The sequence below is a fragment of the Eutrigla gurnardus genome, assembly GCF_963514095.1.
Source record: "Eutrigla gurnardus genome assembly, chromosome: 10".
Taxonomy (NCBI): domain Eukaryota; kingdom Metazoa; phylum Chordata; class Actinopteri; order Perciformes; family Triglidae; genus Eutrigla; species Eutrigla gurnardus.
In genome coordinates, this window is record NC_139924.1 from 15,892,074 (window position 1) to 15,919,314 (window position 27,241).

Sequence of the window (27,241 nt, forward strand, 5' to 3'; positions counted from 1 at the left end):
CTACATTAAATGAAAACTCTGCTCTGCGGAAGATGTGAAATATTATACGTTAATAGTCTTGATGTCACAAAACGTTGATGGTAAACAGCAGATACTTCGTGACAATGTGCCGTTTAAAATATATTATCAATGCACAGATGTTGGGAACCAGTGTTACATGATAACAGGAGATGATACATTGATTATGAAAGTCAAAATGCATACCTGCCTGACCTTTCCCTGCTCCTATCAAGGATGAGAATCACCCAACCAAAACCAACATCACCTAGAAAGAGAGGAAGAGAACGCAGGACGTCTGTCATGTTTTCATTCCAATTAAAGATAGGAATGGGATTTTAATCAGGATAAAATGTAACAAATTGGATAAAATGTCTTATATTTTTTGCAGAATGTCCATGCATTCTCCCATGAATTGCACTGCTAAAAGCATGGTAAAACACAACCTAGATAGATAGATATGACTTTATTAAGATAAATTAAATTGTCATAGCAGCATTATAAATAACACTATGTTGCCATTTGAAGAAAATGTGCAACAAAAAAAAAACAATAGAGATACAATAACATTAAACACAGTACAATAAGGGGTAAAATATTAGTATATACAATATAATACAAATCTCAAATATAATGTAATATACTGTTGAAGAGATAAACATCACAGGATGTAATTTACACAGAAATGCTGCTATTTGAATGCACACTGTAATCCTGCTAAACAAAATAAGAGTAGCTAGTTGCAGTGTGTGGATGTGTATGTTTGCAGAGATTTTAGCATTTGTATAGATTTCCTCGGATTAACCTTAAGAGCTTTGCGAGGTTTCACTCTTTTGCAACGTGTTCCCACGAGTCCTGAAATGATGTGCCCTCGGTAATTTGTGTTTTAATTAATCAACACGTGTCTAATACAAGCGTGTCATATCAAAACAGTGGCGAAAAAAGAAGCTCAGCTAGCCGAAGCTAACAAGCTCCACAGGTTGAAGCGTCAGCGTTGCATAATGAGCAACAACGCACCACAAAGAGACCTTAAATCCCCTTTTAAAAACTCCTACCATCTCCAGGTGGAAGTGCTCGGTCGACTTTTTTTATGAGGAAGCTCGGAATTTCTCCAAAAGCGTTTTTTTGTGAGGCGCCAGTGTGTGTACGGGACCTGGCGTGACGCGGTAACGGGGCTGGCTTTCCTCCACTCTGCCTGCATTCATAAAAGGGTACGATGAAGCAGCGTTGAATGCACCGGAGCGGCAACAACACTCGGCGCTGACCATGGCGGAAGAGGACGACGCGACAGTTCGGATTTTACAGAGCCTGCGGGGTAAAATATGTAAGTGCGACCGGCGACTTCGATGTTTTTCCGTCTGTCGCGGCGGGGGAAGACGGGTTGAAGGAGCGGTCGGCGGCGACGCGAGAGAGGGAAAGCCGGAGGGGCGAGGCGTGCCATCAACACAGTCGACGGTGTGGAAGGCAGAGAGGCAGCCAGTCCGTCTGCTCGGCTGGCTTGCTTGCTTCACGTCAAGTTAGCCTAGCGCGCTAGCAGCGGCTAGCACCTCGGTGTGTTTCATTCATCGGACCGGGGCTCCGCGACTCTAAGTATATTGAGTTTTTTATTAAAGCGCGGCGTTATTGGAAATCATAACGTTTTTGGGCGTTTCGCGTGGGCTTGAGTCCCCCCCCCAATACACACACCCCCGCAAGCTAGCTTAAGTTACAGTTGGTGGTAAAGTAGGCTAACTACTACCGTTACCAATCCCTCCGGTCCCCCTAACCCATTCACCCGACAACGGTGCTTCGCCGTGGGCGTCTGACAGGCAGGTACACTTGTTAGGTGATGATAACGTTTATTTCAACGACGACGTTAAACTGAGGTACAGCAAAAGAATGTCTCGAGTAGCCAAGTCATGAAAACTCACTCTTTAAGCGTTTACCTTTTAGCTGACAGCTAGCCTTCACAACGTTATGTCCACTTACTGGAGTCAAACAATCGTGTGTTGACTGACTCTCTGACCTGCATGTGGAGGCATTTATTATTTCTCCCGAGACAATTAACACGTTTCATCAATAGATATTACACGAATGACCAAAGCATCCACGGGGATGAGTGTTGCTTGCAGCAATACTATAGTAATTCACTAGTCATGCATGTGATCATAGTTCAAATTGGAAATACCTTGCGAGCCAATTGCCTAATCGCACCCTTGCAGGCTTGGCTGGTCTAGTGCTTTCTTTTTTGACAAATGATTAAACTTAACTTCAAATTCTTGTGTATGGCGTTACCATAATTTCCCCGTCTTGAATGGGAATTATTATTTCTTTTTTTTATTTTAAACATATTTGACAAAACATTATTTAAAAAAAAAAACCTTTTATATTTTATATTTCTTGAGTAGGTGTAGGCCATATGATGATGAGCTATAAATATAGTTTTAACTGTACGCATTTACTGTAAAGTGAACATGGCACCATACTAGCATGGGTGGCTTGTATGCAGGGACACAATAGGAAGACAAATGTCAGTTTCACTACTATGAATTAATGAGAAAACGGTAAGCAGAACAAAATAGAGGAACTACTGTGGCATGTAACTCACTTTGCAGTCTTACGAAACTCCATTCTTCCTCGTTCACTCTTTGTCCTTTTCCTTTAGCCTATATCAATGGAGATGGCGTTCTGTAACATGTATTCTTATAGCGGATTTTAGTGTACTTTGATATATGCCCTTGTTTGCTCCATTGTCAGAATAAAATCAAGAAAAGGCCAGTTGACTCACTAGTCTTCAGCTAAAACGGGTATTGTTTAGGCACACGCTGATCTTTTTGGTCATGGTTTTCACAGGGTAGCATGCTTCTGTTTGAAAGCGAAAATGTTATTAAAGAGAGATGGCCGTAGGTTTGGTTGGCCAACCCGATGTGTTTGTGTCTGCGTGCGTATGAGCTTGTGTGCTCTACTCCCACAGAGTCATCCTGGTCCAGGCTTAGTGACAACTTGGCTCTTTTCTCTGGACGTTCCTAAGATTAGCCATACGCCATTATTAATAGCCCGTTAAAAAGCTGATCTCACTGGTGTCTTTTCTTAATTAGGTCTCCACCTGGGCTTAGGGTATGTGTTCAAGGCTAGAGGACCAAATTAGACTACTGCCCCTCTAATCCACCAGGTTAAATCTGATTCAGTGAGATGTTATTGATAGTGTTTGAGTAACTGACATTCACACATCTAACTTGGTGCTTTTATGTAGGCTTTGTGTTGCACAAAACCCCGTGGCATATAATTTGGGTCTGCCTGTGATGCCATGGAAGTGTGTGTGCATGTAGCGTTTGTTATAGAGGTGTTTGTCATTTGTGAATCAGCGCTGTACCATAGTCATTGGTTATGCTGAGGAAGTCAGTGTTTCATGTTTTTAACCACATATGAGCCTCAAGTCTAAGTCGGCTACATCCGCTCTGGAGCTTGCCCTAACAACTGGCAAGAGCCAGTGTTCCCATGTAAACATGAGGATGTTTAATGTAAAAGCATATTTTGTGTACGACAAGATTGCAATCGGAAATGTTTAGTGATTTAAGCTGAGATTTGACTGCGTCAGTTTCAGCGTAATTATTTACCAACAATATTTTTTCTACACGTTTTGATTGCTAAATGTGCTAATCGAGAAATACACATATTAAATTGCTCAGCATAACACTAGGATTGCCAATTGTGTTTTGCAATGAATTGGCAGAGCAAAGTGTTTCAAGACTTAAACATCATAGCACATGTCCTCAGAACTTCATTGAGCATGTGTTTAGCTGGTTCACTTCTCTGTCAAACATACCTGTAAGATTAATTTAGTTAAGTTATATTCTATTTAATTATTTAAAGAAGAATTATATCATACAAAATATACCATATAGTATAATATAATATAACTGCCCTCCCTTGAATTTGAAAAAAATGCAGAGTAAGGATCTATATTACTGAGTTACTGAGTATTAACACTCTACAACCAAGTCTCCCTCCAAGCACCAATAATTCACTGTCTGCTGCACCTCATTGATGGCAGATGACCTCATATCCAGGCCATGTGGGGGAGCAGTAATAAATTAAAGATAATACAATCTTCACCAGAATAGCATCACCAACATTAAAGTTGCCACATAGGCAGTGTACATGTGCTTTTGTAATGAAGTAGTAACAACTGTTGTTGTACCTTGTCTGTACATATGTACGTGTAAATGTATGTAAGGGCAAAGACAATAAAAACTGTTTAAAAAAAAAGAAAGGAAAAATAATTGGCTATTATTTGATTTCTCTTAATTTGGGAAAGACTAGTGTTATTTTGATGCCAGTCAAGGTGGTAAAAACATTCTTGTGTTTGTGTTGCAGGTGAAGCTAAGAACCTAGGTCCAGTCTCAGGTCCAAATCGACAAAGGGATCTCTGCACCTTTTGCACCATAAATCTAGATCAGGAGGAGGTGTTCCGCACCAAGGTGTTCGACAAAAGTGTCAGGTAAGCAAAGTTGCCCCTGTATGTTCCTACTGTCTGATTTCCAGTTAGCGCTGTGGTTTTACAGCTGTCACTGTACAGCCAGGTGTTTATTGTGGTCGTGTTGCAGTAAACTGTCAACTTTCAAACATTACATTTTTATTACATTTCTTAAAAAGTTACACCATGCATACTTTACATGCTATACTGTTACATGACATGTGACGGGACATAATGATTACAGATGTGCAAAAAGTCCTTCAAGTAAGAGATGATTACCGGTGTGTACAGTGTTTCAGTATATTGTGTTTTATCGATTCCACACCTCATCCATAGCAAGTTATACAGCTATACAAGAATAATAATATGTTTATTTTGTAAAGCACCTTTTCATAGAATACGATTCACAAAGTGCTTTACAAAAATAAAATGTATATAAAAATAAAATGCCAAACCTTCACATCTTTGCAAATGTGTGGATTGGCTGCCACTATACATTATGTCATTCATAGAAAGCCTTTTAGTTGTTGACTAGTTGTTGGTGCTTTGGAGGTCATTTTGTCATTTTTTGCTTTGCTTCATTCACGGAATGATTGATAGCTAAACTGACGTAAATATCTTTTATTTCAGCTCTAGCATATATGATTCAGTTAGGCAGAGCTAAAAGAGTAAGATAATACGGCTTAACGCTGGAATTCTCCTGCGACTGAAACCTGTATCTGCTCATGCAATGTTTGTTCAACTGCCATGATTACTAAAAATAATCAAGATAATGTACAACATCCTGTTTCAGGGGATGACGTTGATCATTATGGATTGATTATATCACTGTTGGCAGTTGGTATTCTTTGAGTAATTTACAGTTTGTTTTAAGAATTTAGCTTCAAGAAAACCTAAAAGAAACGGAAATAACTTGCAGAGAAAATCACGTGGAATCGGTTACTCTAATACTCCGGGCCATTTTGTTTGTTGCAGGCTGATCATGTGAGAAATGTCCGGTTTAAAATTCAGTCATTTGATTACATCTTCCAATATGTGACTCAGAGCTGTATGTGTGCAGGGTACCGTTTCTAGCTGGAAAACATTAAGTGACTTAGACTGAAATTAGTGATTTTACCAATAGCTACATTCACAAGCGATCTGGATGAGGTGGGGGAGACGGGCACCAGGAAACCTTTTAGGTTGCTACCTACACTATTGCACATCTGACTGTAAACATGGGCCTGCCTTCTCTAGGTATTTCACAACAGCTCTTTTTTTCTCTCTCCTGATTTCACTGCTGTTCAAAAGGATTTTACAGTCTCTGAGGAAGTGTGTCCTCCCACGCTCTCCCCTGTCTTTCTCTCTGTGTCACTCTCAGCTACCTTAGCCTCTGTTTAGCACAGCCTCATCATCGGTCGAATTTGGCCCACTGTGCCTTTTATTTGATGGCGTTTGACTCATGCCTGTTGCATGTGCTCCTGTTTCTAATGGTTCAAAGGCCATGGAAGCTCTAGTTGCGGCTAATCCTTTGGATAAAGCAGGCATGTTCACACAGTTGCAGTCAAGTGGTCCTACCTGTCATTCTCACATTATTTAGAAGCTATGGTGACAATAGAAAGGAAGGTAGCATCGTGGGTGTATGCTTGAGTGTGTGCCGGAGAGAAGGGTTAAAATTGCATAATTCCATGTAATTTTGAGGAGGATGTGTGGGTGTACACTGGATGTGTTGACCAAACCCAGTGCGGAAGTGTCAAGCAAGATATTTCACCATCTAAGATGCATAAATTGTAGAGGGAGGCATCAGTGAAGGGATTTAAGAGTTACAGGACCACACAGCAGTTCATATTTGTAAATCTATGGCTGTTTACAAGGTGAATTTCCAGGTCCTTATTACATTTAAAATATAATTAATTAAAGGTCAACGGCCAATTCGGTACAGTTGTCTAAGTAATATTCAGTCTGATGGAAAGGTGATCCATCTGCTGGCAGCACATACATCGAGGTGCTTAACCTACAATCGGCTGCGTCAGATCAAGCTGTCTACCTCGCAGTCTTTGTCGTGAGGTAGTCATGTTGGCAGGACTGAGTGGCACAGATGCCCTGTGTTTGTGCCAGCTCCTGCAGGGCAGCAAGTCCCGTTCTGAACCGAAGGTATCTAACCGCTTTGCCGCTTGGCTCGGTTATACAGCATCGAAGCCCATGCTGTTTTAATGATCGTTGAGTTTGCATGTTATGCCTGTGTCTGCATGGGCTTCTTCCGGGTGCTCAGGTTTCCTGTCGCAGTCACAAGTCATGCAGGTTAGGTGGCTTGAAACCGTATATTTGCCCGTAAATGTGAATGCTTTGTCAAGTTTCTATGTGTGCTAGTTCTGCAGTGGCTAACATGCAATATGTTCAGCAGTGTTGAACATACATCCATCATCTACCGCTTATCCTGTATTCAGGGTCACGGGGGGGCTGGAGCTGGAATCCCAGCTGACATTGGGCGAAGGCCGGGTACACCCTGGAAAGGACGCCAGTTGAGTCTGACATGTAGAGACGGACAACCATTCACCCTCACATTCACACATATGGACAATGTTAGAGTCACCAATTAACCTATCCCCAGACCTGCATTGGACTGTGGGAGGAAGCCGGAGAACCCGGAGAGAACCCACGCTTACACGGGGAGAACATGCCATCATTACATATATGTGCTATATTGCTTCTAAAAATATGATCAAATTGATGTTTCATGCAATGTTCCAACACTAAGAAAGTATTTGTAAAACAAACATCTCGGTAACGCATTTTAGTCATTTTTAAATACAATTTTAAATTATGAATTTGCTAGGTGTAATATCCTATGTCATCACAAAATGATTCCATTTAAAGTCAATATATGACACTGCACATTATCGGTAGCTATGGATGGATGGATGGATGGATGGATGTTTATAATTACTAGTCGGAAGGACCCTTCGCCAGTAGATTGTTTAGATCGTTTGTCCTAGCTATCTTTTAGCTGTATTATAACACTTTTCAGTGCCAGCTCCCACTTCACGTTTTTTAGTTTATCTTCCCATTTAATTCAGTGAGGGTAGAGATAACAGATAACAGTTACACGGTTTGTAAACTGTTTGCATAATGACCAGAAATGTTTTGGAGGGAATGGACGGCAAAAGTGAGCGATTTAAACAACATGGCAAGAACAACCCCAATGAGTCACGAGGGCACATTTTTTTTGTCCATCTTCTGCACAGACGGTTGTTTCCCAGGAATTTAACAAATCCCGTGTGTATGGTAGTTATCTACAAATATGATAACTTTATTAAATTTTGTCTGGAGCACAACACAACACAGAGTTTTCTGCATAATCCACTATAAACACAACCTTTAACATGATTGTTACAACCCAACAGCTGTACATCACACTTTGATTTAGTGATCATGTGCCTTAATAGTATACAATTATTAGGTCAGGTGGTCAACAAAGATGTAGCTGGGGAAATTACAAATCTTAAGTACATGAAGTGACGACGACCATTTAATACCAATGCATTACCCACATCACTTTATTTATTAGTTGCAGCTACTGTAAGTGACTGTCTGTCCAGGCAATTTCATAATGCACAAATGCACATTTTGCTGGATACACGGAGATAAAATACTAATACTAGAGCAGCATACATTGATGTGGAGGGACTTTCCCAATGCCCGCTCTTCTGGTTATTTGCGAGTTAACGGACAACTCGAACATAAAAGTTCCAATCATTTAATTCTACCATACACAGGGTAAAATTTGATAAAACATCATTCTGTTGCTCATGGTGTAAATGCCTTTCCTTGACCCTAATTTGTGAAACACTTTTACTTTTGATAACCGGTGAAATAAATAGCATTTTAAACTTTCAGTCATAATCAAGCATCAAGCTTAACCAATCAGCTCACATGTATGTGCCACATTATGAGGCATTGGACACTTATCTTGTCACATGTTACTCAACCTGCTACACATTGTCACTCCCATTCTCACACATTCTGTTTTTCTCCCCAAAAGATGGAACCTTGTGTACTTATTTAAAAAAGAAATTCTGTTTTTGTTTACAGCCCTTTCTACGGAGAGGACTTCTACTTTGAGATCCCGCGTCCATTTCAGTGTTTATCCTTCTATGTATATGCCAAGAGCGTTTTCCAAAGGGACCTACCTGTTGGTAAGTTGCATTAAGTGAGGCACCCACTTACACAAGTATACATGCTTATCTTAGTGGACGAGTTGTAGTTGAATGTGTGCAAGTTGTTTTTTGTGTGCGTCTTTTATAGGCAAGGTGTCAATCCGGAAGGATGACCTGTGTAAATACAGTGGGAAGGAGCACTGGTTGAGCCTTCATCCGGTGGATTCGAACTCAGAAGTCCAGGTAATACGGGTCAAAACTTATTGCATAAGTCATCCTGATTTTAATGTAAAACACATTGGGTTTGACTTTGAATTTCACATGCTTTTGGAGTAGCCAATGAGGTTATTAATAATCGACCAGCACCAGTCACCTTGGGCTCAGGGGATGCATGTTTTCACAACATGCAGCACCCCGATACAACAAGCAGGAAATTCACTTGCATGTAGTCTTAAATTTGCATACAGATAAGATCATTTTGATGGCAAATTAAGGTTTAAAAAGCTCTGTCCAAACTGTCGTATTTGAAACGGTTTGAAAACCTGAAATACCACTTCTGTAAATAGATGGATAGACAGAACACTTTTGTTGTTATGAAAGTCCTTTTTTTTTGCAACCTGCCAGATTTAAATTTGACCAAACACATTTTTAATATTTGCATACTGTGCAAATCCAGGTCTTCGTTGTTTTATATAACCAAAAGCTGGCTAAAGTATTATGATACTATAGCTATAGTCTTGCACATTTTTGTCCAGTGTTTTTTTTTTTTTTTTTTTTTTGCCTTTCAGCATTTTATTGATCTCTGCAGTTCTAGTTTCAATAACATATAGGACATGCTTGTGGGTTGTTCTACTTCAACTGTACATTTCTTTGATCAGATAGTTATGCGGTCTGTTTGTCGGGTGAAACTACAGCACACTGCCACTTTTGTGCTGCCGTAGCTAACGTGTTGACTTTAGCTGCCATTAGCCCACGCCTGACTATTCTGGGTATGTGCTGCTACACTGATTCACTCACAAGTAGACAATTTCGCCTGCAAAGCTACATCAGCGAGTGATGGAGGTGTTATTGCGATGCCTCTCTCTTGTTTTTAGTCAGATAGGGCTTGAGTATGCATGTACACTGTGAGCAGTGTTGGCTTTTATTCCAGGGAACCTGCTGAGTTAAGTAGGAGAATTGCAATGTTAGGACAAACGATGCATACTTATTTGACCATAATTATAGGCAGTTGTAATGTTAGTGTTAATTTGCTGATGATATTGGCTCATTTGGATCTTTGCAAAGTAGTAAATATTATATTGGCTTAAAGGCCTATCTAGCATCAGAAAGAACCACTCACCATCTCAGCCAAGTGCTGATTTGCAGATACAGAGTGCAAGTGTGTGGGCGTTTTGTTTAGCGCTCTCTCTCTCTCTCTCTCTCGCTCCCTATCTATCTCTTCCTCGCTCTCTCTCTCACTCTGGCACTTCCGAAGGCGAGACCGGCAGCCTTCACCACATCCGACCCCGTAAAGATCTTTTATGAGTGATGACAAAATTCACAGCTGCTGTGGCTCTTGTCACACATGGTACCTTCATTAACCTCAGACAACTTAAAACATGACTTTGAGCTGGGCCACATGTGTAGAACTACGCCGACAGAACGAAAAGGCAGAGAGAGTGAGAAAAAATAAAAATAATATAAATATATAATATAAGAGGTTGTGTTCATTTTTCTCATAAGCACATACTATAACCAACATTTTAATCTTATTTTACAAAACGCATATTAACTTGGGATTCGACTTAGAAATCTTAGTGCAGCTTGTTCTCTTGTGTAAAACTGAAATCTCTTGTTTTGAGTAATTTGTAACCTCTCATTGGTCACTCTCCTCTCCTCTCATGTTCAACAGGGTAAGGTTCACTTGGAGATGCGTTTGAATGAAGTGATCACAGAGAACGGCTCAGTAGGTCAACACTTAGTCGTCCGGTGAGTACTGAGGTTCCCTCGTCAGTCAAGTGAGGTCTGATCCGGTTGATTCTCTCATTAACTGGGAATGTTTGCAGGGATTTTTGAAATGAATGAAGAATTTAAACGCTGAGAATAGAACCAAATGAGGTGAGAGGATGTTTATTCGTACAACACTTAAATAAAGAAAGAAGTGCCAAAGTGCTTTACATAAGAGGATCAGGTATACATGCATTCAGTATACCTGATACATCTATTCATACTGCACTATCTTGCAGTATGTGCACACAAATGCATACAACGTACACAGAAACCATATACTGCATTCATGTGTACACAAACTGCAACTGCAATATCATAATGAAAAGGGGCACGCAAATGAAAGGGAAATTATACAGGCAAATTAGACATTTCTTGTGTATTTTCTTTCAGTTGTGTGGTTTGATGGGGAAACGCAACATCTCGCTGTCCTGTCAGACTGAAAGGGAGTTTTTGTGTGGAGTGTTCGGAAAATAAACCAAATGTGTGTTGTGGCTTCGGTCAGAGGCACTAAAAACTACTATAGCCCGCTGACTCAAAAACTCTTCCTCTTCTGTTCTGAGCTGCAGTGACTACGGCCAGTGAAATAATTTCCAGGTGTATTGAGTTCCCTTGAGTTTAATACATCTAATGTCCAACAATAAGTAAGGAACACTACAAGGAATGCTGTATTTGTGTTGTGCCTGATAGATAAATTGGAAACTTTTCTCCTCAGAGTTCAGTGAGAGGTAATTTAGAAAAGATATATTTAAAAAAAAAAAAGCCATGATTGATAGTGTTTTTGTTTTATGGTTTTCTGTGTGTGTCACAACATCACTTTATCTGTCACCCTTCCTTCTCAAGCGGTATGTTTGACATCAAAAAGTCGTCACCGTTAACAGATAATGACATGGGAGGATGGTCGCCTCAAAAGAAAGCACTCATTGAAGGATTAGGTCGAGCATGTATACCTACGCACATATATGTGCGTGTGCATGTCAGACCTCACCCTATTTACGTTTGTTGTTATGCATCCCCCATTCATACTTACCGAGTGGGGTAATGAGGAGGAAGTGATGGCATCTGAGCAGGAAGCCTGCGCTTCTCACACTGCAACCGCTGTGGTTTTCTGCGGCCGTCATTCACTGCGTCTCTCAGATTGTTTGCTTAAACTGTCACCTGCTCGCTGTTCGCTCTCACCAACGCGCTTTGATGCTAATTTTTTTTTTTTTTTTACGTATATCAGCCTGACCAGGCAACATAGCAAAGTTAAAGTTGCCAAGCTCATCATTGGCACACTTCCTGTTGTCCCATTGCAGTGTGATTAGCCACCGGAGATGGCTCGAGAACAGTGAGATGGAGTTAAGAGACGCAAAGGAGGCTATAGAGAATACTGTCATGGCACCATGAAAGATGATACACAAACATCCTGACATTCGCTCTGCTTGGCTTCTCCCTCTGGCCTCACTTATTATTCTCCGGTGACTCCTGCTTAGCAGCCACATCCTGTTTAGGGTTCCTACACTGTGTGTTTGTTGTCACTTGAAACACCTGTGAAAAAAAAGCGTTGGTCCCTGTGTGACACTCGCCAAACATGAAGGCAAAGCACGACTCCTAAATGAAGACCGTCACACCACTTTATCAATGCACGATGTTGTTTATTAGTGTCGACACAATGTTTGAGAATTGAGGACTAGGCAGTAATGCCATTTAAATAGCAGTTATAACAATTGACAGTGGCTAAATCGAGTCTGAGAACTGATACTGGATATAAATGAAATTGAGAATCTTTTTTTTTTTTTTTTTCAACTGAAACCATCTACACAGCGTTGAAGTTGACCTATGATCATAACCAAACTTTATTTAAATGTTTCTTAACCAGGAACAACGCTGTGATACAGTGAATAAAACAGTTATTCAAGAGGTTATAAGCAGATGCATATAAATGCATAAATAATACTGTACGAAGTGTTTGAAATTTTCAACATGCATTTCTTTGCTTTATACATTATGTACAACATGTAGTAGCAGCATTAGTGGTGTAGTGGCCTGATTTTAAGTTGGGTAAAAAAAACTGACTCACACTGATGAGTCATTCATGTATTAAGTTTGTGTTTGGAAACCCCTCTTTTTTCCCCGTTTTATAATACAGGATTATTCATAAATGTCCTGTTTTAAAAGTGAAGCCCTTCATACTCTGCTGAGATGATACAGACTTCGGAGGGTTAATAGCAATAGTGTTTCCACTCAAGCATCTGTTGAACCAACAAGAAATTATTTACCATTTCTCCTCTCAAGACACACTGTTGACAGCAAGCTAATCTCCCCCACGGCCTGAGTCACTTTAACGCATTTTGATTCATAATTGCTTGATGTGGAAAGTTTTGTTCCAAGTTGATTAGTTTGGCAACAGCAGGAGTAGTTGATTGATCAGCATGTGAATTAGCATTGTAAACATTTCACTATAACTTCTGGTGATTATGATTCTAAAGGAACACACTGTGAAGGGAGACATCATGTACAAGATTTTAGCACTAATTGTATTTTTTTCGTGTCCCTCCTTATTTCTTTGTGACTCTTCTCTAGGATAATAGAGTGCCAGGGACTGCCTTTGATCAGTGGGCAGAATTGTGACCCCTATGCCACTGTGTCACTTGTTGGACCTGCCAGGTAACTCTGTGACTGCCACACATAAACCACATGCACAAATGGTGATACATGACTCCAAATGAATGATAATACTGCTTATAAAGAAAATTGTTTATAAAGATTCCAAAGTTTTACAGATGTTCCTCAATAATGGGAACGTTTTTTCATGAATTGTGAGTATCATAAGTCTCTCTAATGTATCTCCTCAGGTCTGATCAAAAGAAAACAAAGGTAAAGAAGAAAACCAGCAACCCCCAGTTTGAAGAGACGTTCTTCTTTGAGGTAAATTCAGTTTGGCTTACTGGGAAATACATTTTTATTAGTAAGCCCGTAGATGAGCCTTGATGTTGATGTTCACCCTCAGGTCACACGGTCCAGCAGCTACTCTAAAAAGTCCCATTTCCAAGTAGAAGAGGAGGACATAGAAAAACTTGAGATCAAGTAAGTTTCTTTTCTCTCACTCATCCTTGCATTCCTCTCTCTGTCTCTCTCTCTCTCTCTCTCTCTCTCTCTCTCTCTCTCTCTCTCTCTCTCTCTCTCTCTCTCTCTCTCTCTCTCTCTCTCTCTCTCTCTCTTGCTCTAGTCTTCCCCTCTATATAGTCTTGACAGAAGAAAGATTATTTCTTAACAACTTGAGGACAAAACGTGAATTTTAGATGTGGTGTGTTCTGACTACTGATAGAGAGCCTTGGTTTCTGGTTAAGGATATGTGGGGCTTCCGTCACAGTGGACTCATAGCTCACTGGGTAAGACTAGACAGATTCAAAAGGTAAACACTCATGCATGGTTTTGAGGTTTGGATTTGAGGTGATGTCATTGCACGGGTACTGTATTAGCTTCTATGCACCGGGCAGGTAAGCACCACTGCAGAAGTGATGTTTATTTCTTGTCATATTGAGTGATTATGTGTTTGTGCTGAACACACAAAGCAAAAATAAAATGCATCTTATTCTGTATACGTGTAGTTTAATGCCACATATTCATAGGTGAAATACTTCTCGTCTCACTTCCTGTCTACTGTTGCAGAGTCGATTTGTGGAACAGTGAGAATCTGGCTCAGGATGTGTTTCTGGGGGAGACGCGGGTCCCTGTGAAGATCCTGAGAAATGACCACATCCACAAAGCCTGGTAAGGATTAGACGGGAGGAAATGTTCATCCATATTATTGTATTCACTTTTTTTCTCTCATTTACACAATGTTCTGTTTCCACTATTGTTTCTCACCCAGACCATAACATTAACACCTGTTAAATAACTTGTATTAAGACTCAATTTTGACTTTTAGAAAATGTGGTTCAAATACAAATGCTTTATTATCTGATTTAATTTAGGTACATCATTTAAAATGGCTGGACTATTTTTAACCCCTTCTTGGGTATAATTACAAATACAGTGATGATGTTTGCAATACGTTTCACCCCTATTATACTTTCTTACTACTACTACTAAAATTGATCATACAGATGTGTAAAGAGAATGAGAGGAACCACTTTCTTGTTTTATTTATACTTTCCCATACACCTCATAATTGAAGCACCTTGGTGAAAAACACTCTTCAAATGTGCGTCGGCTACATGAGGAGGTAAATTGCCCTAAATTCTTTCAGGCAGTGCCATGGCTGAAAATGAATGGACCAAATTTAGATTTCCAGGGAAGATAAACTGACTAGAAGACACGTGCAGCACATTTGCACTCTTTTTTTCTTCTTTTTTTTCCAAATTGTGCCTTAGGTTAAACAGGAGTAGGCTGTTTCTGTGGTTGAGTTTATTCGATTCTGTGGAAACATCGGAGACAATGAAAGACACAAGTTCAGGACTTTCTTGTCCTATCTCTGCTAAAGCCTGATGTGTTTCGTAATGAAACACAATGAAATGCAATGCAATGTGTTTGCAATTAAAAACTACACCACACACAGTGATCTTCTTCTTTACAAGATCAGGTCTTTACACCTGTGGAGCTTCTTGCTTTCACGACATCCATTAGGACAACTTGAACTATTGAGTTTTACACCATGACAAAGTGATTTGAAAAATCTTCCTAGATTACTCGGTGTTCAGCAGTTTCTTTTCCATTGTGTGGGTGTTTCCTAGCTTTGCATCAGTGTAGGTGATATGGGATTATGCCAGATAGCAATCTGTTGGTACATGAGGGCTGCAAGTTGAGTGCGTGGGTGGGTTTTTGCATGGTGGCAGTACCTCGTGTCCTATGTTTATGAAACCAGCCCTGCAAGCATAAAGATTATTCGTCTTCATGAAATCAGTGCAGGTGATCTGTTGTGCCTGTGTGCCATGATTACAGATCAAGAAGCTTATGGATAAGCCTTCTGTATGAAGCTGCAGCTTTTGAAGCACTGCAGTTCAACTCTGCATTTAATCATTTTGTGTTTTGCTCCACCTGTTGGCTTTTAGGGAGACATGCATGCATCAGAAATATGAGCAATATTAACTGTACGGTGGTGTGGTAGCACTGTCGCCTCACAACAAGAGGGGCTCAGGTTTGATTCCCGAGTCGGGTTCGGGTTCCTTCTGTGTGGAGTTTGCATGTTCTCCCCGTGTAAGCGTGGGTTCTCTCCGGGTTCTCCGGCTTCCTCCCACAGTCCAAAGACATGCAGGATGGGGATAGGTTCATTGATGACTCTAAATTGCCCGTAGGTGTGAATGGTTGTTTGTCTCTACATGTTGGCCCTGCGATAGATAAAGAAAGTGGCAGAGATAGCTGTGTGATTTCTATTGTGTATAAAAGTAGGCATTTGCTTTATTGAGTCATACTTGAAACCCCTTTATGAGGAGTTTGAGTGACTTTGCTAACCCGTCCTGTGTTAAGGTAAGGCATTAAGGTAAAGGGATTTATCGTTTAACTCAATTTTGACTACTGTAGATGGTTTTTTGGGGTCTAATATATTTTAGGGAGCTTAAATTCCATGTATGGATATGCTCCATTTTTTCCCTTTGTAGCTGTCTTCTTTTTGCATGTAATATTGGTAGTTTCTGATGTGTTGAGCAGTTAGGTCAACAGGATCAAGGATGTTTTTATTTTATGCATGCTCAGGTTTTCTTAAAAGATCGTTTTAACCATGAAATGTAAAACGTATTTGTTTTTTCCGCACAGTAATATGGTGTCTGTCTTCCTGCGATCTAACAGGTATCTCCTCCAGCCCAAAGGGAACGGCAGCAAGTCCAAGTCTGATGATTTGGGATCCTTGCGTTTGAAGCTGACCTACATAGAAGACACAGTGCTGCCCTCTGCCTGCTACACACCACTCTGCAACCTGCTGCTCAAATCCCCAGATGTGAAGGTAAACCATTTGAAAGACTCTGCAATTGTTAATTTCTAGTTTAAAGCTGCCATTTTAAGTCTCTGAGGTCCCCACAATATGTTTTTCGTAGATTGTTGATTTCCTAGATTGGTGGAAGTGTGGAAAGAACGCTTAGCTCAGCTATAATGTCTCCCACGTAGGGGAGTAGTTATCTCCCTACATGAGGTCATGGAGGGGAAAACTCAGATTGGCCTGTATGAGCACACAGTTTCTGAAGGGGGGAGGATGGACTTTTCTTAGGTTGGGGTTAGTATACAGACTAGGGATGCATATTAGGATGTTAAAAAAAACACATGGCAAAGTGAATTTTGCATAATATGGCCCATTTTAAGGCAATGGCAGAATCTAGGCCAATGTTGGGGTTCAGTGTCTTGCTCAAGGACACCATACAGTAGGAGCCAGGGATCTAACCATCAACATTCTGGTGTCTAAACATCCTAAAATATAATAATGGAATTGATCAGTTGCATATTGTGTTCTTCCTCCTCCTTTTCTCTAACCTTCCACTCTCTTCAGCCCATCTCGGCATCAGCGGCACACATCTTGGGGGACATCTGCAGAGAGCGCTATGAGGCCGTTCTGCCCACGGCTCGACTGCTGCTTCACCACAATCGCTTTGTGCCTTTTGTCTCTGCTGTGGCAGCACTAGAGCTGGACAACACTCAGTGAGTGCTTACACACGCATGAAGTCTGAGGAGTCTTCGAAACGTTTAAAGATAAAAATCCTTCTATCGTGAGCTACTTGGTGTGCGGATCGAGCTACTTTTAATTCTACTTTCAGATGCATACCTGTGGCACCATACAGGTATAAACTGGCATGTAGGAGTTATTTTTGTAGTATCTGCTATCATTCATCAAGGCTATAAAAATGTAAGCAAAGATATATCTGAAACAGGAAGTGGCTCTGAAATACAATAGACATTGAATGTTACTTTTATTTTCACTTTGTGTGTCCTTCTGACTCTCACATTGGGACGATGAATAAAATGTTATCACATGATGCTGAAAATGAAAGGCCATAGCTGCAAAAATAAAATAAAAAATTCTCGGCTGGACTGTCAAGCCTTTTAGATACCAAAACACAAGCGTTTCTTTACTGAGGATTTGTCCAAAACTAATAATAATATAAAAAAAAAAATAAAAAAAAATCTGAAATATGTTGTCAAGAAATGTGGTCAAACCTGGTTATAATGTCTGGTTGATAAATGTTGGTGGAATATCTCTGTGTCCATGCAGGGAGGCCAACACTATATTTCGTGGCAATTCACTGGCAACACGCTGCATCGATGACATGATGAAGATCGTGGGGAAGAATTACCTGGCAGTTACCCTGAAGCCTGTAATAGATGAGGTATGAGTAACAACGATATGCACACATACAGTATAGATGCCAGAACGTGCATAAGTCACTGAGGTCGGTATGGAAAACCCCTAGACCGCTGCCTTTCCACTACAAACGGGCGGAACGAGTCATGTTTATTTTTGGTGGTCTCCTTACTTGTGTTTATGAGTGAAATAACATTTCTCATTTGACTTTAGACCCTAATTGTTTGTTGTTGTTTCCTTTTTCTCCTTTCATAGATTTGCGATTCCAACAAAACATGTGAGATAGACCCCGTTAAACTAAAGGAAGGTGACAACGTGGAGGTCAACAAGGTAAGGTGCTCCAGTGTTTCCCACAGGATTTAGGGAGACTATGATGGGGGGGCTCGCGATCCTCTAGGGGGGTCTGGGGGCATGCCCCCCCTTGGAGAAAATTTTGAATAGATTTCATTTTAATGCATCAATTTGGTGAATTTTGAGAACCAAAATATGACCTATCAATTACTGAACAATTTCTTACAAACTGCTGGTACTGATCCAAATGTTATTTGGTGAAGTGGAGCTAAACATTTATACACGTCATATTTTCATTCCAACTTCCATTCATTTGTCTGTAAATTGTCAATTTCATTGTTATCTCCGGTGGCCTTTGCCATCAATATATTTGTCTTCCTCTCTTTTTATGAAACCTTTATGAAGTAGTATTAATGTTTTTGTCGCCTCTGCAGGAGAACCTTCAGGGCTACGTCCAGAAAGTCTTTTCGTCTATCACCCAGTCGAGTTCCACCTGTCCCCCACTTATGTGTGATGTCTTCAGGTCTCTGAGACACTTGGCCTGCAAACGCTTCCCAGGTAAATTCTAGAGCATGTAGTGTACAGAGGAATTCCCACAGATTTAAAACTGGACCTTTACTTTATAGTAATGATATAGCTTCAGAAATATTGTTGCTATCCTGTCCTGAAAACGACCAGTTGAAGCGTTCTGTCAGACCTTCAGCTGTCACGTCATACCGTTGAGTATATTGGATATGAACAACATAATTTGAAATGGTTCAAGATGAGCCACAGCAATATTTGTACGGTCTGTGTCTGAAGACTGCACAATTAAGGAGGAGTTCCTTGACATTCTGGATGCTAGAAATATGATCATAAATTGGTGATGGTTAAATGTCATTCATCCCGATTCATGTTGTTTTCTTGATGCATTAAAAGACTTGCTTTTTGACCAAATGAGCCCTGCAGGAAAGCCAGAATCTGTTGTTCTTTTTCCTCTATAGCTGACCCACATGTTCAATACTCGGCTGTTAGCAGCTTTGTTTTCCTGCGGTTCTTCGCTGTTGCTGTTCTTTCTCCACACTCCTTCCAGCTCCGTTCCCACCATCCTGTAAGTGCATGGCCCTGGCACAATTTAGTAAATATATACTGAAGAGCAAATTCACATATGGCCTATATAGCACATTGTAGTCATTGTCCGTTTCTGCTTTGATTCTAGGATCCTGAGATTTCCCGAACACTCACTCTCATCTCAAAGACGATCCAGACACTGGGCAGCTGGGGTAGTTTGTCCAAAAAACTGGTAAGATTCACAGTAGACATCAGGGTTTCTTTTGTTAAAGCAAAGTGAGAGGAGGATAGATAGATGCATCATTCACTCTGTAGTATCATCACGTATTAAAAAAGGCATGTGTGAGACTGCTGATACCGTAATCTGGACTGAGTCAAGATCTAGGTTCTACCTTGAGGAACACTCATTAGTGTTAAATATAGTCTTCTGAACAGTGAATGGCAAATACTGTAATGTTTTTGATTGTGTAACTTATCAAACATTAAAGGGTGCATTATTTTAAAAGGTGTCTTTTTCTCTCTTTGTAGTCTAGTTTCAAAGAAACCTACATGTACGACTTCTTCAAATCATTCCAAGAAGACAAGTGTATCGAAAAAGTTAAAAAGGTATTTTGTTCACTCAAAAGGTCTGTAGAATGTGACTGTTTATGTATGTATCATTTCAAATGGTTAATGCTGAAATTGTTGTCTATTTTTTGTTTTCCAGTTCCTTGATGAGATCTCCTCTAACGTCAGCAAGGAGTCCAGTGGGCTGGAGGATGCAGTGGTTCTCAAGGAGGGGTAAGTGTTGAGTTCAGATTTATTTAAATTTATAACCATGTCATTTATTTGATCCAGCCGGACAGTTTAATTAAAAACTAAATGAATACTGGAAATATTGGATTTGTCCAGCTCCAGAAAACATGAGTTAGTGTTTGAACCTCAAACGTGTGTCTCCTTACAGGGAAGTGCAGAAACGTGCACAGGGGAGAAAACGCCTTGGCAAGAAAAACTTTAAAAAGAGATGGCTCAGAGTGACCAACAGGGAGCTCTCCTATCACAAACATAAAGGTAAGACCAGTCCAACCACATACTGTATTTTCATCCAGAATCACAGTATCACTTGATGCCACCAGGTGGCACCAAAGCGAGGACCTTTCCAATTCTGCACATAATGGAGATTTATTTATTTATGGAAAGCCAGCATAAGAAAAAAAACAAAGTAGTTAATTGTGATTAACGATCATAACACATTGCCTAGCTCTGCGTGTTTGATTAGCTTTAACTGATAATATTAGGTCATCATTACCACACATTATCATATACTTTGGGTGATCAAAGGAAAGGATCAAGAGTCTAATGCCGCAGTGATGTGATCATAAATTAGAGTAACACCCTGTGACATCGACATGCATCAGGCTGAAATTCTAGAAGAGAAAGAATTCATACAAATAATTGAAATCAGTTTGTGTGGTAGTACTGATCCCCCAGATTTCAGATGAAGAAGCCTGAGAACCAGTTTTCAACCACATAATACAGAAATATTTACTGGAAGAAGCAAATGAAAAAAAATACTTCCTTTAAAAATTATGGAAAAGAAAAATTTCGGTCTTCCTAAGCCAATTATTATTGATTTTTTTCAAGCAAGGCATTATGTACTTTCTCAAATATCCACCTCTCATATATCAGCATGCCCACTCATACACCGTGGATGGCAAACATCCTGTCCTGCTTATAAACTTGAGTAAATAAGATACTTTCTTTAATATTCAAATGGAGGCATGGTGTCTTTTTATAATATATATTCCAGACCTGATGAATGCTTTATTATTAAGTACATCTTGACTACACTCTCTGACTGTCACTGTGTATTATGCCTGACACATATTTGACTTCTGATTTACAGGGAAAGAGGCCCTCTGCATCATAAATGTAAAAAATATCCAGGCGGTGGAGAAACTCGATGAAAGTGCCTTTAACCGCAAAAATGTAAGCCGCTTTCCCTCCGACACTCATTTATTATTTCGTAAACATGGCCCCTTTTGTAATGGAAGCCAGCCAGTTCCTAAATTAAATGATTCTGTTTTATTGGTAGTCTCATAAGCATTTGTTGACCCTGATTAATGTGTTTCAAAGTGTAATAGGAAGCAGAAGAATAACTTGCTTCTACTCGTCTGTGCCACAAAGACATTGACACTTGCCCCATTGCAGAAGTAATGGAATCTGAAATCTGAGAAATTTGAATGTGAAAGAAAGAGAATCTCAGGTTGTTACATGTGAAATGTTATAGGCATCACAAACCTAAGGTCTGGGGTCATTGTTGGCATAGACAGACCTGTTTTTATTATTATTATTTGAAACTGTAGGAATTTGAAAGTGTCCTGGAAATAGACATGGGAAATGATGACTGGTAACACTCTCTGAAACAATGTTTCTTCTGTCAGATGTTTCAGGTGGTTCACTCTGAGAAGCCTTTGTACGTGCAAGCAGGAAACTGTGTAGAGGCCAGCGAGTGGTTGGAGGTCCTTGGCCCGGTCACTCGGTGCAACGAAGGGCGTCTTTCCACCTTCCATCCTTCAAATTACACCAGTGGAGCCTGGCAGTGCTGCAAAATGCAGAATAACAACGCACCGGGCTGTAGGCCCTGCACAACGTGAGTCTTTGGACATGTGTTACAGATCATAATAAACACTGAGCAATCAAACTGTTCACCACGGTTTTGAAACCCTACCCTGTTGGTGGTATTTCAACCAATGATGTCGATCATACGGCCGAAGTAAAGTATTAAAAACTATTCCTATTTGTCCATAGATGTCCTAATAAGAGTAGCAGGCCCTTTGCTGAATGAGCTATTATAGATCCCACATGCCCACATACAGGCTGAGTGATGTAACGTCTGTTCATGCAGGAGCCGCTGGCTGGTGCAGGGTGTATTCACAGCACTTCTCACTGCTCATGGAATATAATATTCAGCACCAAACTTAAAACATACAGACAACTGTGAGAAAATAAGAAATAAAACCAGATTTATTTTGATATCCATTTCAATCCCAAATCTAGTGGATATGCTGCACAGTAACTGCAGCTTGTTCTGCTTCTTTTCTTCTTTTTTAATTGTCAATGATTTAATACATAACGCATACAGAGAACACTCTAAGGGATCAGCTGGATTTCTGTTTTCACTCTAAACAAATAAAAATATGACATCCTTCTTTCTGCCATTCCCTGCTGGCTGGGACCTCCTCACGCTTGTCCTCTCTCCTCCTCACGCTTGTCCTCTCTCCTCCTCACGCTTGTCCTCTCTCCTGTTTCAGCACCGTGCTGGCCAACCTGCAGCTGGACATCGACTGTGACCGGGAAACGGAGAGAATCTTCTCCCTCCTCTCCTTGAACGATACCAAGCTCCAGAACATGGAGGGTCAGTGTTTGTTCATGCGTTTATGCGAGTGAGCAGGATTTGATCATTTCAGTTATTGTCACAAAAACAGCCCCACATCATTATTGGATTCTTGGAGCATTATATAACCCCCTCCGAGATCATGACCCGGTTGATGATTTATGTATGCAGGTGATGTGTTAACACACCAATGTATCAGTGCATGTTGTGAAATGGAAGTGAGGGGATGTCTTTTGTTTTGGCTCTGCTCTCCAGCGTGTTGCATTACAAATGAAAATAACAACTGTCGGGTTGAAGTTTTCAAGGCGTTAACTATTCTTCCTGTGATCAATGAAAACCAGACTCAATCAAGATATGAAGTTGGAAACATCACAGATCTGTCTTATGTTAATTAACCACTAGATTGTGTACAAAACGGCCTACATTGTTCATCTGATGTGGATGAAAAATTAAAATAAAGAGGCATTTCACGAAATCTCCGTCATGCAATTTCCAACAAGAACTAAAGCAACACTGAATACCTTTCAGGAGAGGATTTTGATATGTGAAGTGGTTAGACAACTTATGATTGTAGTTGTGATCGAGTAAAACCCGCCCCTCAAGCTGCACTACACCGATGTGCTTTCCTCTCTGCAGATGCATGTGCCAGTATGGCGGTGTACCAGGGCCCTCAGCGGGAGCAGGAGGAGTATTCAAAGTTCACCATTCAGGAACCCAAAGAGACCTTTCAGACACTCAAACAGCTCCGAAACATCATGGAAGAACTTCAGACGCAGCACAACATCAGGAGTGACACCACGGCCAAGTATGGGAGCATGTAAGTCCGTTATATTTGTTCCATCATACATATGTAACATGTATTTTTGTGTATGGGATTTGCTCTAAATCTTTATTAAAATAACAACAAAAAGAGTTTACTAAATGCTTTGACGGACCAAGCAAAAGCAAGATGCAAAGCAATATAACCGAAAACCAAATAAAAGCAAGGCAAAACTACGATGGAATTTAAACAATGATAGAACAGCACTATAGATGGAAGAATAAAATCGTTTGGTTGATGAGAGAGGAGGAGATTAGTTCGAATAGTATTGCTGGAATAGTATTGCTGATTTTCTGGCAGTGGATATAATCGTGACAGATAAGGGACTGAGGGCACTTTCAGTGGGAGTGATTGAGTTTGGGGGACTTCTATCTAAGAATAAATCCAAGTGCAGTGTCCTTGATGTCAACCCAGGTTTTAAGACGGTCAATTAAAATGACATGATCTACTGTGTCAAAAGCTGCGTGTCAAAAAGAATTCAAATGTCACTGTTCGACCTGTCGGCTGCTGAAAGGAGGTAATTGAAGGGTGTTTTTTTGTTCTAAAACTTGAGCGAAACTTCTCAAAGACATCATTAAGACACACAAAGCTAAAAAGGGTGGGTTGAAACCACTTCTCTAAAATCTTTGATGAAAACGGATGTTTAGAAATTGTCTCAAATTGTTAAGAACAGAGGGGTCAAGCTTAGGTCTCTTTAAAAGGGGTTGGACCACAGAATGTTTAAAAGTGGATGGAAAAGTTCCTACTGCTAATGAGCTACAGTCTCTTTAATTCTTAGGTGGACTTGTTTAGCCAGGGATGGGGTCTTTTTTTTAGTCTTTGTAGTGGGCAACAGAGTCCAGGCTAGGTCTGACAGGTGGGATTTTTGATGCAAAATGAGACAATAATTTTGCTATTAAACTAGTGTTGTTACTGTTTCGATCACTCAGACATAGCTGCTGCTCCTCCTCCTCACGCAAAGATAAAGAACATGTCTCCGTTTTCCTTTCTGTTTCAGGGACAACCCCATAGTGGGGAAAACCTCTTAACCCGGGCAGCAGGGTGTGGCCTGAAACAGTCATACCAGCATGTGTCAGTAGTCTTAACGGTACTAAGAGGAGCCCCTGGAGTTGTCCCAGTGAGACTGCCCACAGGATCCACCCTGACCTCCAGACATCACGAGTCCACTACAGCAGTGACCGCCTAAGAAAAAGGGAACCAGAACAAGCTTCTCTCCTCTGTCCTTGAAATGATCGAACCCTGAGGTGTCATTTTCTTTGGCAGCACGTTGCCTCATCTCCTCCCTTCCCCACGTCCCTTTTTTTTTTTTTAAAGACGCTATTCTCTTTTGTCTTAATTTATGTCCTCTTTCTACAGCTGTGTTAAAAATGCATCATGACATTCGATGGTGTGTGAATAGGCTGCTAATTTTTCTTTTTTATTCTCTTTTTTTTTTTATTTACCCAATTTCTTTTTTTATTGACAGCTGTGATGATGCGCTCCCAAATCTTTTTAGGTTTTGCTCTTTATCGCTCCCAACTGTGTGTGTGTGTGTGTGTGTGTGTGTGTGTGTGTGTGTGTGTGTGTGTGTGTGTGTGTGTGTGTGTGTGTGTGTGTGTGTGTGTGTGTGTGTGTGTGTGTGTGTGTGTGTGTGTGTGTGTGTGTGTGTGTGTGTGTGTGTGTGTGTGTGTGTGTGTGTGTGTGTGTGTGTGTGTGTGTGTGTGTGTGTGTGTGTGTGTGTGTGTGTGTGTGTGTGTGTGTGTGTGTGTGTGTGTGTGTGTGTGTGTGTGTGTGTGTGTGTGTGTGTGTGTGTGTGTGTGTGTGTGTGTGTGTGTGTGTGTGTGTGTGTGTGTGTGTGTGTGTGTGTGTGTTCAGAGGACAGTTAAGTAGATGAAACCAATCTGCCTTACTATGATGGATGTTTCTTTCACATTAAATGCTGAGGGAATAATGCAGAAGCACTTTAAATATTTGGAGCACTCCAAATGGAAATGATTAGATACTTGTTATCAGCTTTCCCCATTTTGATCAGTTACATGATCTCGGGTAATTATTTTTTGTTTTGTTTAATTAGTGTAAAATAACATTTATAGCCTGTAGATTTTAAGATATTTTTCTTGACCAAAGACAGTTTCATAAGTTTGACTTGAAAAAAAAATAATAATGTATTTTGAATACAAATGTTTTAAAAATTGAGAAAATTATATAAATATATATATATATATATATATATTTGGTTTGTGTGTATGTATTTTTTCAACATATTGTCCTTTTACTTTTTAGTGACTTAAGGCAAGCAGAGTGCATGCGTTGAGTTTGGAGTCCTGATAGCACACGATTGTGGCGTGGAGTCGTTTTTTTCCCTGTGATTGTGAATCGTATTGGTACAGTGTAAATCAGATCCGTGCTGTCGTGTTGAGTTCATCGCAACATATGTCGTGGCTTATGTGAGAATTAATGGAAGAACCGCAGAAAAGGGTTCTGTCAGAATTACAAATTACCCATGTCATCCCTGAAATAGTCCAGACAATCACAGCAACCAACAAACACATCGTTCTTTTATTTATTTTTTTAACCAGCAGTGACTGTTGTACTTGATGGTTTGAGAGTGCTGGTTTGAAATGTGTTACTCTGTGACTTAAGAGTAATAACAAATAGCAGCACTCGCCTGCCCAAACAGCCAGAAAAAGTCTGCATCGTACACGTGTAAAAAGCAAAGGATTCACTGATGATGACTTATATTATTGTTCTCTTGATGCCAGTCATATGTTGCAGAAGTAGCTTCATCTGATCAATAGAGTAAAAATGTCAAAATTTATGTGAAACGTTCATCACGGCCAACATGAGGTTTTAATGATGATGAATATTTTTTTCATATTGGTCAAACACAATTCAGTTCATTACATGAAACTGATACAAACAATCGAATTCAAAAAATCTTAACTTCTGACCAGCACATTTTTTTGTGATTTGTTTTTTTCATATTTATGAATCAACAAATAATTTTTACGCTGGAGAAAATGAATGAACAATCGGACTTTGATTCAATCCTGATTTTGTTTGTTTTCCAACATTATGCCCATTTCAACAAAGAAGTTTTGTAAAGATGCAAAAGAAACTTGAATTTATTTTAACAACAAAAGAACATTTAATGCTAATAATACAGGGTTAACCGTGTATTTTATTTTTTATTTTTTTTGTCTGTGGAAATAAATCGTTTTGTCTTTGGTCTCTCATGTTTCCAATGTGCATGTCATGTGTATTTAACAATATATTTTTCTAGAAAAATGTTTTTGTATTTTTTTTTAAACACTGATTTAATGTGTTGGTACGATACCATGTTCTTTGTCTGCAGCGCTTCTTTGAGGATTTTCTTTGTGTCTCTGCGTTGTTCACTTTACTGACTGTATGTGGTCGTAGCTGCTGCCTCCTCTTGCTCATGGCTAGTGGCTATTGTGTGGCACCGACAACATCCACATGCAGGTTGTAAGCAAATCAACTGCCTAATCGGAGTCAAAATACAACTGTAAATCCATAGATTTTAGGAAATTGACCATTGGATGAACTTTGCCTATGCTTGTGAAAAGTTTTCCGTTGGTGGCAGAAAAAAATGAATAATCCTGGACCAAATTTCTACATCATCATCATCTGGATTTAAACTAACTGCAGCATAAAGTTATTGTTGTACACTGTATGTGCTTGCATGTCAAATCTAATGCTAGTTTTAATAAGGGCTAGTAAACTAGCAGTTGTTTTCTGGTTGTGTGATCATTTACATACGCCGGGGAACATCTTTTGGGGTTTAAATTCCATTGACTTAGTCACTGAATTATACTTTTTTTCTGCTTTAATAAGGGATTTTTTAATTTATTTGTTTGTG

The 27,241-nt window shown here is 40.0% G+C and overlaps 1 protein-coding gene across 1 annotated transcript; it reads left to right on the forward strand.

Moving 5' to 3' along the window:
- Positions 1 to 1,161: 1,161 nt before the first annotated feature.
- On the forward strand, positions 1,162 to 24,934 carry rasa2 (RAS p21 protein activator 2). The gene is made up of 24 exons (XM_084018791.1): positions 1,162 to 1,321; positions 4,354 to 4,477; positions 8,525 to 8,628; positions 8,738 to 8,832; positions 10,481 to 10,557; positions 13,141 to 13,224; positions 13,413 to 13,485; positions 13,568 to 13,644; positions 14,230 to 14,331; positions 16,345 to 16,498; positions 17,036 to 17,184; positions 17,756 to 17,870; positions 18,101 to 18,175; positions 18,571 to 18,694; positions 19,120 to 19,226; positions 19,335 to 19,418; positions 19,715 to 19,792; positions 19,893 to 19,966; positions 20,130 to 20,236; positions 21,072 to 21,154; positions 21,610 to 21,818; positions 22,480 to 22,583; positions 23,199 to 23,379; positions 24,380 to 24,934. The coding sequence occupies exons 1-24, from the start codon at positions 1,264 to 1,266 to the stop codon at positions 24,408 to 24,410; spliced, it is 2,469 nt and encodes an 822-aa protein (XP_083874917.1). The 5' UTR covers positions 1,162 to 1,263; the 3' UTR covers positions 24,411 to 24,934.
- Positions 24,935 to 27,241: the final 2,307 nt, after the last annotated feature.

What these genes read in the sequence shown, in the direction of transcription:
- rasa2 (XM_084018791.1), top strand. Translation starts at nt 1,264, where the DNA reads ATGGCGGAAGAGGACGACGCGACAGTTCGGATTTTACAGAGCCTGCGG. An exon ending in GTGTTCGACAAAAGTGTCAG is followed by an intron (nt 4,478 to 8,524) that starts GTAAGCAAAGTT and finishes TTTTGTTTACAG; the next exon opens with CCCTTTCTACGGAGAGGACT. An exon ending in CAAGCTCCAGAACATGGAGG is followed by an intron (nt 22,584 to 23,198) that starts GTCAGTGTTTGT and finishes TCCTCTCTGCAG; the next exon opens with ATGCATGTGCCAGTATGGCG.